The sequence below is a fragment of the Apteryx rowi genome, unplaced genomic scaffold (genome assembly GCF_003343035.1).
Source record: "Apteryx rowi isolate R43461 unplaced genomic scaffold, aptRow1 scaffold_242, whole genome shotgun sequence".
Taxonomy (NCBI): Eukaryota; Metazoa; Chordata; class Aves; order Apterygiformes; family Apterygidae; genus Apteryx; species Apteryx rowi.
The window spans coordinates 686,954-699,128 of NW_020448775.1; the positions used below are offsets into that span (position 1 = coordinate 686,954).

At 37.2% G+C, this 12,175-nt stretch overlaps 1 protein-coding gene across 2 annotated transcripts in view; it reads left to right on the forward strand.

Annotated features, from left to right (window-relative positions):
- Positions 1 to 12,175, forward strand: part of NALCN (sodium leak channel, non-selective) — a 237,119-nt gene that overhangs the window by 22,501 nt on the left and 202,443 nt on the right. For both annotated transcript variants that reach the window (XM_026066533.1, XM_026066534.1), the window contains exons 3-5: positions 183 to 266; positions 1,867 to 2,006; positions 2,826 to 2,954. In XM_026066533.1, the coding sequence (XP_025922318.1) occupies positions 183 to 266; positions 1,867 to 2,006; positions 2,826 to 2,954 (353 nt within the window). The remainder of the gene's footprint in view (positions 1 to 182; positions 267 to 1,866; positions 2,007 to 2,825; positions 2,955 to 12,175) is intronic.

Here is a 12,175-nt window from a genome sequence, read left to right on the forward strand (position 1 = left end):
GTTTATATGTTTCCACTATATTCTAGCCCAGCCACAGGACTTTTGGTTTCTTTCAAAAGTGGCATTTTAAAAATGGTACAGAGAAGACTTCTCCTTCTTCCTAGAAGCATTGTTTATTATATATTTAAATCCTGACAGTAAAACAACAGCAATAAACCTCTTAGCTTTTCTCTCTCTTGTAGGGGGATAGCTCTTATGTAAAGGATCGTTGGTGTGTGTTTGATGGATTCATGGTCTTTTGTCTTTGGGTGTCACTGGTTTTACAGGTAATTATTTCACTTACCATTTTCAATGAATAGTTCCTTAATTGTGAAAAATGTATGACCCAACCAAGTAATTAGAAGTTTTGGGTGTATAGCTGTACATGGGTCAAACTGTTCTTAAAAAATCATGCTAAATTCAATAGCATCATAATTGCACATTGCAGCACATTTACATTAGTACTATGATTTATCTTGTTTAATTTTTATCATTGAAAAGCTAGACATCAATCTGAAGCTCATTACCATAAAGCCTCTGCATAGTCAAAAGGAGAGGGATGCATCTTCAGAGAGCCATTTATCCCTTACTCCATATGACAGTTGTGTTAATCTCCTTCCTCTTGAGTTCAGTAGGAGTCCAGGGTGACGAGCTTAGGCAATTAAAGTGCAAATGATTCAAATGGTAAATGTTTGCCATAGCTTGGCATAGTGTGGCATACTGATGTGGTAAGTGGAGGGATCTTGCATAATATGGCAACACCTAACAAAACCTTTTCCAAAACCTTATCCACACATAAAGCACAGTGGAAAAATAATACCAAATATATTTGAAATAATTTGATAAGTTTCCACAGAAAAGTGAGCTTGGACATGTAAAAAAACATACAGTACTGTGTCCTGCAAACCAAATGGTCCTTAACCATAGCTATTTTTTTTTTAGTGAGAACAGATCATGTACTGTGGGCCTGGGCTGGTGATAATATAAGGATTGTGAAAGATCTGTAGTGATTGCCATTAGGCACAGCTCATCCCCTGCTGGCAAATTTAAGTCACTGTCATTTTCTGCTTTATGTGTAGGGGAGACTTGGTATGTCATGTACACTTGCAGAGTGAAGCCTGGTCATAACTTATAAGCACCATAGGTTACCCAGTCTCTGTGTTACCAGGTTCCCTCCATTTYCTTAGTACTTCGAGCAAGTACGGAATTAAGCAGTTGATCTCAGAGGGTGAGAGCTTAAAGACAAGACATTTTCACCCAATCATTTAGCTTAGTAGCCTCTATGGAGTGGCTAGCAATGTGTGCTCTTAAGGAAATAGTTTCCTTCTTTGGGGTTAGCTGGGAAATTTGTGTTGTAAGTGGAGTTGTAGGGTGTAAGGTTCAGCTTTCTCAGGCACTTGGAATTAAATGGGAAATTTATAAGCATAGTGCAACACACAAAGCAATCTTATGCACTTTTATATCATAGTAAAAACGTTGGTGCTGTGCAACATTTGCATATATTAATTTCTATAACTGGAAATGTAAATTATTCACTTTTAACAAACTTGTGAGAAACCTGTGGGCTGGAACTGACACAGAAGCAGGTGGCTAACACAAACTTGCACGGTCTTCTTGAATAGTTTGAGATAGAATTACTATGAACATAGGCAGAGTATATTTTTGGCATTCCATTAGGATATCTCAGAAGTGGATTAAGGGATTTACTGAGACTTTTCTTTTTGAAAACATGATTAAAGTGGAACATATTAATCCAAGATAAGATTGAAAGTAAAAATGAAAATAAATATTATCTATAGTGTTCATAGTTTTAAAAATTCTGTAAAGGCATACCAGAAGGAACAGAACAGTATTATCAAGAAAAACTTCCAATTCTTTTGTTTGCAGGTGTTTGAAATTGCTGAAATAGTTGATCAGATGTCACCTTGGGGCATGTTACGGATTCCACGACCACTCATTATGATTCGAGCATTCCGGATATATTTTCGTTTTGAGCTGCCAAGAACTAGGATAACAAATATCTTAAAGTAAGTAAGGCTGTTATCTGCAGAATAACAGAGAAAATTTCAGCTTTAACTGAAAAGGTTGGATAGGCAGCTGAGACAATGACCCAAGAGCTTAATATACATTTTCTTCCTGAGTTTTAAGTCTGGCCAGAAATTCTTGCTATTTTGTATGTCTAAAGAAACATTAATTTTTCTATAAAATGATCAGAACTGACAAACATTTACATAAATCTTAAAGGAAGTATTTTGTTAATAATTATACTCAGCAATTTCCAACCAATTGCTGTAAATTCTAGCCCATTAATATGGGCACAAGGTGGACACTCCAAGTAGTGTTATATTCATAAACAAAAATGTGTAAGCACTTGCCCTAACCAAAACAGTTAAGGGTGTAAGCATATTGGCCTTGGTTTAGAAACACATATATGCAAGCATATGCTACGCACATAGATACAACATGTGATGGTAAAAGCCATGTAATGGCTTTTAATTGGATTTTATTTGGTTATCAACTTTGCTTCATCATCACATGTTGTCTGTATAATTCATTAGATATTCTTTTACAAAAGGTGGACTTATACATTTTACCTACATATTTATTTAGTTCTATTTCCCCTTTTGCCCTTTACAGCTACTTTAATTACTCTAACTCAATATTTTTAACCAAATCTTGGCTCCCTTTTCTAGCCATGGCATAGAGTGAGAGATCAGTTTTGAAGACAAATTTTTTGCAGGATAAAATGCTGCTTTCTCTGTGCAAACATCTTTTCTATTCTGTAGTTTTTTAAAGGTGACTTCTCATTGCCTAAGCATTCAGTGTCATATTTATCTTTTTACCAGGCGTTCTGGAGAACAAATCTGGAGTGTTTCAATTTTCCTTCTATTCTTTCTACTTCTGTATGGAATTCTAGGAGTCCAGATGTTTGGAACTTTTACATATCATTGTGTAACAGATGATACACAGCCAGGGTAAGTTAACCTATATAGGCATATTTGGGTGTAATTTTTCAGTGCATGTATTTAATTTTAGTTAGTGTTATTGAGTGTAAAATGGATTTAGATTAAAAATGGACCACGAAAATATACTAAGATAAATTGGGGAAAAATGCTATAAATTATAAAAAATACAAATGTGACAAACATTACAAATTATGTCATTGAACTGCAGTCTGAATTAGAGGGTGAGTGCATGTGTGTGTGCATGCATCTGTGTGTCTGCATGTGTTTATGTATGTGAGAGAGAGAGAGAGAGAGAGGAAGAGCGAGAGAGAGCAGGGGAAGCTTGAGGAGGAATGTTTTTGCTTGTGGCTCGTTTGGGTCCCTGATGATTCAGCTGCCTTCATTGTATTCTCCTATCTTATTCTGGAATGTCTGGATCTGGGGCCAGACTTACTTAAAGAATAGGGCAGAACTACCCATAGAATATTACACCCTGTCTGTGATAACAGGAGTCATGGGGACCTGATACTCACATTTAAAGTTAAACACCCTTTTCACACAGCCTTTGGAAAATATTTATAATTAATATTCTACACTGATGACCAAGTATACGTTAGGTTTTTGATTCAGCACATCCTTTAACACAAGGTTAACTTGAAGCACAGTGTAGCCTCTTTCTTGTCATCGTGGCTCATATAGTCCAAGATAAGTATACACTTACATGTCCTGTTGAATTGAGGGCTTGACTGTATGGTCAAATGCCATTACATACAACTATTACATCAATTTCTTTGTCGCTTCTCCTGTTTCCTTGGATAGGGGAATATCAGCTCCAGAGTTAGAGAGCTCACATCCTTTGCTTTAGTCAAAATTACGTTCTTTTATTCCTGTATCAAATTTGTCAGAACATACAATAAATAGAATAGAGAATTATAAGAAAAGTGAAACACTGTGTAATATGCTACTGTGCTGAATAAAAAGTCTGATTATTGCAAAAATGTTTGCTAGATTTTTCTGAACTAGGGCCTATGAGCTATCAAATCTAAAATGAAATTATTAAAATATAGATATAAAAAGGGGTTACAAAATTATTTGAGAATATGATAGACATGTATTGTATTTTGTTAAAGAGGTGATTGAATTTTGGAGATTTATTTATTTTTTGTTGAATATTGTAGTAAAATATGTGGCTGATCTACACSTAGATTGGAACGAGATATTTCATTTTGAGTTTTCCTCTTTTTTAAAAGAAAATCTTCATGGCACAGATTTTTTATAGTTTCCATAGTCATGAGATATTAATTGTAAAAAGGATTAAAAAAATCAATAAACTAATAATCGTGACTTTTTTCATGAAAATTGTATTTGAGATAATGAGATCTGTGATTCTGTGCTTTACATATGTAGTTTGGAAAAACAAGAAGTGGGATAGATAACACAAGAAAGATCAGACATTATAAAATTGCTTGTACTGTTGAACGCAGCTTTTTTTCTTATTTCAGTAGAAAAAAGTGAAGTAGGACACAATAAACTATGTTTTCAATGTGGAAAGTTAAGTTTATAACTTTAGATTGCTGATAAAACTTTTGTCCAATTTCTTCTGTAAATGCTGGATTACTCTGAATACTGCATTATTTTTAAAAGAGGAAAGAGTTTATGGAAACACCTCAAATTTAGGTTATTGAAAAGCTGAATTACAAAAAAAAACTTAAAAGGGTCTGATATGCAGTACACGAAATAAAGTAAAAATAAAAACCTGTTTATAGTATGTTAAAGTTGTAAAAGGCAAGCATGCAGAATTTAGGAAAAGTTAGACTTCAGGTTGAACAAGTAACCTTAACTTTTCTTTTAGTATGATCGAGTGTATGTAATTTTAGCTTTCTGAAAGTTAAGACATTTAATTTAAGGTACATTTTAGATACTTTGTATAGCCACCTTCAGAGAGTAATTTATATCTTCTGGCTTCTCCAAATCAGACACCTAACTTTAAATAGCTCCCATGGTTGAGTATGAAGGCTGCAGTTACATGATTGGAAATCACTTTTTTCTCCGAAATTACTGCCTCATTCATTCAAATGAATGAATGGTGCTCACACAAGAAGCAATATATTTTTTATTTTTGCTTGACATGTGGACTTATACCTTACTTGTGGCATGGTACTCACTCATACTCTGAAAAACACATATTTCTTCTTCTTTTCTGTGACATTCATCACTATATGTCAGCAATGTTTATACATATCTGATCTTTTTTCATTTCTGAGGAATGCAGTGCAGAAACTCTGGGGGAAGGTAGTCTGTCCCCACTTCTGCATAGGTCAGGGCTAACCTTACCAGAGCTGGCTGCAGAGTTCCTGAGAATAACACCCTGGACTGGGAGAATCAGAAAAGGAAATAACAAACCTGCTGCCAAAAGAGGACAATGTACAGGAAAAAACTGGTCCAGAAAGGAGCCAGCATGCCACTTTAGAATCCAGGAGAGTTTATTAGCTCAGATATAGTAGAGCACAAAAGCACAGAAATTTGCCTAGGTATATCTGGCTTTTATCTGTGAGGTCCTTTTCCTCAACTATAAAATCAGATTTAAATATTTCTCTCAAAACTTGAGTCAGTCAGTCAGTCAGTCAGTCAGTCAGTCAGTCTCAGGTAGTTCTGTTCCAGGCAATGGAGAGTGGCCAATGTTGGCTGTACTTGACATTAAATAACTTACCAGTCTAAAGCATAGCCTCTAATGAGCCACAGCTGTAAATGCTTGGTATTTTGCAAATCAGATCCCAGGTTCCCAAGTCAAGCTTAGAAAATGAAAAGTATCCAATTAGTGGCCACCTGTGAGTTGTTTAATTTTAAGTGATTTGCCTCATATTATGCAGAATTCTGTGGCCAAAGGGAAAAGTAAAATTTTATTACTGACATCAAGATTCATCTACTTTAGAAATCACTTTTTAAGTCTGCTGCCTTCTGAATTATTATTATAAAGGAGGCAAATGTCTTATGAAAACAACATTCTAAAAACTTGCTATTCTTTTCTATTTGAAAGGATGTGGCAGCCTCATCAGGCGCTCATTGCCTGTTTGACTACTGCAAGTTCTTTTATTTTTCCATCCTTTTCGACACCCACACTCCCTGACCTCCTGCCTCTCCACCTCCTCAGTCATTTTGTAATGTTAACTGTGGCAAACAGAAAAACTGAAGTGAGCTAGCTACGGTCTGACTTTTCCTTTCCATCTGTGAAATCAGCAAAGACTGACTTCCTTCCAAAGGCTGAAAAGGTTTTTTTCTGTTTGGTGATAAATCTTTTTTCTCTCATTCTTATTATCTTCTTTATTTTTGCTAAAGTTTTTTCCCTACAGGGAAACCTGTCTTCTTCCTAGGCAATTTTCTCACTCAGCATTCCCTTGTGATTATCACTTATCTTTCTACAACTCTGCTGTCACAGCTGTTCCCTCATGATATCTCCCACTGATACTTCTTTTCTCTGGCAACAAGCAGTATATTGCATGGATTTCCTTATTATGGATCTTCTTTAGTTGCTTGAAAAACACACAGTATGTTTAGAGTGTAATATATATATAAAATACAATTATCTAAATAAGTCCATACATTAAAATCAGTTTGACAGGTTATTTCATTATATCTGAAATTAATTCAAAGCAGTGAATAAATATGGAGAAAATAAGTTGTGTTCTTGGGCAACTCTAGTGTACAAAAGGTACTTCCACAAGGATAGATGAGAGAAATTATTTTCAAACCGTTGCTTTGGCTCTGTTAGAATGCTTTGTACATCCTCACACACTACCTAATGAGTGATTATCCTTATTTTTAATTACCAAGACATGTTTGACTATCCAAAAATTCTTTCATACTGCAGGATTAGATTATATTTATTCTACAATGGCAGATTTTCTTTGGTGATTCTCAGCCTGCACTGGAGCTAGGAGAAAGGAAGCCTTTCTTCATCAAAAGGCAAATTCCATAAAATACAACAATTTTCAATTTCTTCTTCCAAACTCACCCTTTAAGGCCTTTCAATAGAGTATAGACTGAGTATGCTGTAGACCTATCTGCCTTGTCACCATGGCAGTTGATTTAAAATTCTTCTTTGCAAGATTTCTTTAAAGAACTGCCCTGCAAAATAGATAAGAAAAATAATTACCGAGTAATAGAAAGATCTAAGAGATTCTTGGTCATCTCTCCATCTGTCTATGGATAGGCTTCCCAAAATGTCAGAAAACAGCTTCAAAGAGGCTGGAGCTGAAAGCTCACCACAATATCTAATAYAGGAAATAAATATGATTAGAAAGAACAAAAAGGATTTGAGATATTGTCTTACATTAGAAGTGGGAAAATAAGAATGAGTAATTGGATTTCTGAGAAAGGGAGAAAATCAAAGACTAAGCTTGAAAAAAATCAGCATAACAAGACTTCTTTAACAGGGCACATTAATTCATTGATGCTGGTTGAACAACCTGCACTGCTTTAATGTTGCCTTTGGGATTTATTCAGAATCTCTGTTAATGGTGATATGTCTCTGGTATAAACTCCTCAGGGAAAAGAGAAGTGGAAGAAATCTTACTTTTTCCAGGCTTGATGTTGTTTGGACCCTAACCAAAATCAAACCCAAAATATAGCATCAGACTAAAAGAGAGGCAGTTCTAGCCAAATGGGTTCCTATCAAAGGGTGGGAGAGAGTCCTGAGGTGGTGGCTGGTATAGGTGCCTAAGCGGAACAATCTTCAGGAGTGGATTCTCCTCATTCTCAGAGGATGTGTGGCCAAAAATCCTGATTTTGTTTAGAACTGTTATATAGACAGTTTTCCAAAGCAATTGGATTGTTGATTTATTCCACAAAGGATTTCAGTTTGTCCAGCTCCTTTTTAAGTGAGAAGGAGACCTCTTAATGAGTATCAAGGATAAAGCGATTGGAACCTAATAGCCTCAGCTCTTGGTGGCTCAGTTATGTCATGTGCCTACCTGTGTTAAGATTGGTGACCATTCATATTTACCCATTTTTTTTGTCCCAGTGGAGACATAAAAGTTTATTGCACTTCCTGCTCAGCCTGTCAACCTTTATGGGACTCATCCCCTCCTCTTGCTGTTAAATACCCCTTCTGAGTAAGCTAGAGTAGATTTTATAGTGACTGACTATAATAAGTAATATACTGCCACATCTCTTCTTTGCTATCTGGAAAGTTCCATATTTATCCATAGGGTTTTTACCTTAGAATTGTTATACAAAATTAAGGCCTGGGGAATATTGAACTTCCTGAAGGAAACTTGCAGAAGGCTAGGACATCAGAAGTCAGAACATCCTCCAGTATATCATAAAATTGAGGGAAAGATCAGACCTTGTTGGAAAACAGCACTCTAAGAATGGTCTCCACTCAGTCTGCCGGGTGGGTGATTGGGTGCTGTTTGCTTTCTTGAATAGAAAGGAAGCTGGAAAAATTCTGTCCTTTATATTGCAAGAGGAAGCCAGACAACTAATGAGAAAGTCTGTGGATGTACTGACATCACAAGTAAGACAGCACTTGTCACTGAGCAGTATATCTATCTTAGCCTGGAAATGCTGTGAAGAAAAGTCACTTCTGAATGTCCAAGCAATTACAGGAAATAGCAAAGAAAGAAGATCTAAAAGAGACTTCATCTGAGTTTCAGTGAGTGATCTAACCCATATGTCGTTCTGAAAACTGGACAACTGTATTCAGTTTTGTACTGCTTTCTGGAAGCTGAATGTGACGTCTAAATTAGAGTCCTGTCCCAATCCCTTGGATTAATGCAATTCTGAAGGGTCTGGGAAATGCTCTATATTCATCCTGAGATGCTTATGATCTGACTGAAACAATCTCAGCTATTTATTATTTACAAGAACTTCTGAAGGGTGGGTGAGGAACTGGAAGACTGGAAAACAGCAGAAGTTTAAAAAGGAGGAAGGGACAAGACACAGGGCAAGAAAAAACAGGGAATATTATGGTATTATGACTGGAATACCAGTTAGCTTAACTTCTATCCCTGAAAGAATTCTGTAGCAAATAAACAAAAAAACTATTTGTAAGCAGCTGGAAGATAACACGGAAATGACTAGCAGCTAATATAGATTTGTCAAGAATAAACCATGTCAGACAAGTATAATTATCTTCCATGGCAGGGTAACAGCCTTGTGAAGTGAAGAGGAGTGCATGTCATATATCTTTATTTTAGGAAAGCTTTTAAACAGTCTCACATGACATTTTTATAAGCTGGCAGGAGATACATGGATAAGCTGAAAATATCATAGGATAGGTGCAAAATTGGTAGGAAAACATGCTTAGTGAGTTCATTGTCAGAACGGAAGGAGTTGTCAAGCAGATATCCATGTAAGTCCGTCTTCTGCTATTTGGAGTTTTCATTAGCAGCCTGGATGATGGGAAATAGAGTATACTTATTGAATTGAAGATGACATGAGACTGGAAGGGACTGCAAATATTTTGGGAGATTAGAATGAAAATGATCTTGACAGATTGAAGTCATGGTCTGAAAAGATTGGATGAAATTCAACAGGGACAGTATATTGCACTTAGGAAAAGTGAGCTGTATGAATACAGTATTGTGAACAACTGGTTAAGAAGTAGTTCTTCAGAAAGTGATTTGGGAGCATAATGAAGGAGCAGGGGTCAACAGAATTGTGCTGTTGTAAATATTTATAAATTGTAGTATCAGGCAATATGTACAGATGATTTGGAGAGTCTAAAGGAGGGTAAACAAGAATGAGATTAGATTTATAGAACATAGCTGATGAGGAGCTTTTGACAGTTTTTTAACTCAGCTGAAAGGAAGCAGCAGACATGTAGCAGCTTCTGAATACATAAAAAAATGTTGTACAGAGAAAGGAGATAGTCTGCTCTGTGTTTCTGTAGCTAGGATAAGAAGTATTCATATTAAACTTCAGCAAGAAAATTTCAGGTTAGACAGAATATCAAGAAAAACTTCTGTAGGGGTAGAGCTAATGCACTGCAGTACATTCCTTAGAGAGGTTCTGAGTTTCCCCACCGGGGATCTTTAAAACGGGCTATGGAAAGTTATGTTGGGAATGACATAGAAATGGTCTGGGACAGGGGAATATATTTAATATCCTGTTGAAGGGTCACATCCAACCTTATTTTTCTATGATTCTGGTGGTCCTTCTTGATATAAAGAAAGTCAGTTGTCCTTATGCTCCTAAACCTAAAAGCTATCTGCCTTTGTTACWTCTCTTAGCAGGAGTCTTCTATTCTTCCGAAGGGGGCAGGATTGAAAGTTGGGAGGATCAGATGCAGGAGCAGATCTGTGTGTGTTAGGGACAGACGAGTGAGTGGCTTGTGGCATCTTGTTTTATCTCTTTCAGTATATAATTAAGCTTGGAGATGGGATGTGGGTGTGCTCTTGGATGTTCCAACTTCATTTTTCCTCCTACCTTACATGGTGTTTCCAGTTCTCCAACCAAAACACACTTCTATCAGAAGTGTTATTACTCATTTTTATTTTACAGTAACATAAAATATTTTTCTACTCAACCTTTACACACATCTTCCTCCCCCAGTAGTGCTTTTCCAGGCTCTCATCTAGTCACTCCTTCTGTCCCTTCACTGTCTCTCTTATAGAAGATATGGAGAAAAGTTTTAAGAAAAGTTCCCAATCCCTCATCACTGCCTATCTCCACAGCATGGAATAGGCTCATCAGCTACTTTTATGCTCAGTGACCCACAGTTTGCCCTTCACACAAGTGCATCACATTCCTTCTTTTCCATTGTCCAAAATATTGATCATCCTTCTGTCCCTGCTGTAGCAGGCTCTGCTAGGCTCACAGATGCCTGATTTGCCCAGCTTCCCTCACAGATTCATAGTTTACTGCCCATCCTATCCCTTCCAGATCCTTGTCTTCATCTCTCTCCTAGCTTTTCTCAGGAGCTTAGCCTGCCTAGGTGGCAGGAACAACAGATATTACCTGCTACAGCTCAGTATTTTATGCTGCCTACCTCTTTTCTTGATAATCATGGCTATTGCCTAGGGAGAGTACTAGAACTAGAATCCAGCCCAACTTCTGTATACCTTCTAGCTGGCAAATTGGTGAGAAGGGCTCTTCAACTTGTATTTGAAGAGAAAGCTTTGCTTGGTTGCAGRCTGTCAACATGCTCTTTAGTTTTCTCTCATGCGCCAGAGGTGGCCTGTAGGCTACAGTGTCTGGCTTGAAGGCCACACCAGTTTGGGGCTTTCTCATTTGCTTTAATGGAGCCCTGACAATGTTTCAGATCCCTTATGGACAAAATTATTTGACTTTATTGGAGGTATACATTTGCATATTTTAATGATATTATGATCTGTCCTGCCTTGTGGATGAAACCTTTTTACTGGATGAAAATGATGATCCTCTTTTGACTATAAGTCTTTGTGTCAACCTTGTGTACCAGCACATTAGTAAATGGAGAGATGAAGCCTCTTTCTCCTGGATAAAGTGAGAGCTTTGATGTAGGCCAGTTCCTGCCATCAAATGCTAAATTGTTTCCATTCAGAGTTAGCTGGATAATGTTGAAAGTTTATTCTTAGGTCCTCAGTGATAGCATCCCCCTTACTTCTCTTGTATGCCAACAGTGGCATCTCCTGCCACTTCTGCATTAGTCACTAGTCTGTGTGAATGCATTTGATGCACACATCCTGTGTGTGGTCTCAACACTTTCCAGCACAAGCTTTAGGAAAGAATTTGTTTTGCATACTGTTAAGATTTGGAATCAGGGCATCAACTATTTTGAGATGTTGAGGATTACCATATCTCATGCCTAAACTAGAAGTTCATAGGGGCAAAACTGCACAGTGAAGAGTGTACCAGAAAGAGAGCTAGTGAAACCTCCCAATGCTTTCTAATTGTGACTAATTCTACTTTTGTGAGTGACCAGTGCAAAAGTACTTGTAAGCTTTGGTGGAAGTGAATCCCAGCTTAACTTGAGACTTATGATTTTCAAATTGTACAGTGTATATGTTTTTCCCTTTTTGCTGCTGGACCTCGTACTAACAAACAAAGAAGGACTGGTGGAAGATGTGAAGGTCGGGGGCTGCCTTGGCTGCAGTGACCATGAGATGGTGGAGTTCAGGATCCTGCGRGGAGGMRGCAGGGYACTAAGTAGGATCGCAACCCTGGACTTCAGGAGAGCAAACTTTGGCCTCTTCAGGGACCTACTTGGAGGAATCCCATGGGTTAGGGCCCTAGAAGGAAGGGGCGTTCAAGAGAGCTGGTTAATATTC